At 45.9% G+C, this 913-nt stretch overlaps 1 protein-coding gene across 1 annotated transcript in view; it reads left to right on the forward strand.

Moving 5' to 3' along the window:
- The window catches only part of fbn2b (fibrillin 2b), an 88,479-nt gene that overhangs the window by 66,314 nt on the left and 21,252 nt on the right, over positions 1 to 913 (forward strand). The window contains 1 exon segment of the mRNA XM_025053476.1: positions 886 to 911. Coding sequence (XP_024909244.1) covers positions 886 to 911 — 26 coding nt within the window.

A 913-nucleotide genomic window follows, 5' to 3' on the forward strand; every position in this document is an offset into this window, starting at 1 on the left:
CCCAGCATGCCTCCAGCTCAGTCGTTCCAGTGGGACTTTTTTAGAGTTGAGTTTCTGGGCATTCATGTACGTGTGTGTGTGTGTGTGTGTGTGTGTGTGTGCTTAAAGGCAGTTTCAGAAAAAAAGGTGCATCTGCTTTGGTAATGATATACGTATATACAGTATGTGTGTGTATACATATGTATGTGTACATGTACGTGTACAGTTGACGTCTCCAGTTCTTCTCCACATGGATCTCATTAATTCCAGACTTCCGGCTCATTACCGAGTTAATTGACTTGTTTCCCTCCTTCTCTCCAGCCTTTGTTTAGTTTTACTTTCTGAATAACTCACACTCGTCCACCGTGTGTGGTGTTCACTTTCCAAACATACACATGAATGACCCGTTTCTTCCACTTCTTCCGTGGCGTGTGTGTCTTCCGTACCCGTGACTTCTGGTCCATTTACTCCACTCTTTGAAGCCCTGACCCTGACCTGGCAACTGTAACAAATAACCACCCCCCCCACCACCACCACCACCACCACCACCTCTATTTGAGGCCCATCACATGCCTGCAGTTAGTCAGGACCCTGAGCGACCTCTCCCACTGCCTCTTCATGAAGATGCTTCCTCTCCTGACACTCACGCTGTTTTTAAACCTCAGTTTTTGAATCAAAATGGTGTCCAATCAGACAGAGAGGTCAAAGGTGAGGTTTCACAGACTGTGTTGACATATCTGGGGGGATATAAAGTCGAACAACTGGATGGAACCAGCTGAAAAGACACAACTCATAATATAAAGGCTTTTGTTTATATTCAATTCCTACATACTCTGCCTTCAGTTGCTTTACTCAGTGTCTTGTCCTCTCTCTCTCTCTCTCTCTCTCTCGTTCGCTCTCGTTCAGACCAACGTATCGGCACCTGTTTCTTCGC

This window comes from Cynoglossus semilaevis, chromosome 2, assembly GCF_000523025.1.
Source record: "Cynoglossus semilaevis isolate Cse_v1.0 chromosome 2, Cse_v1.0, whole genome shotgun sequence".
Lineage (NCBI taxonomy): Eukaryota > Metazoa > Chordata > Actinopteri > Pleuronectiformes > Cynoglossidae > Cynoglossus > Cynoglossus semilaevis.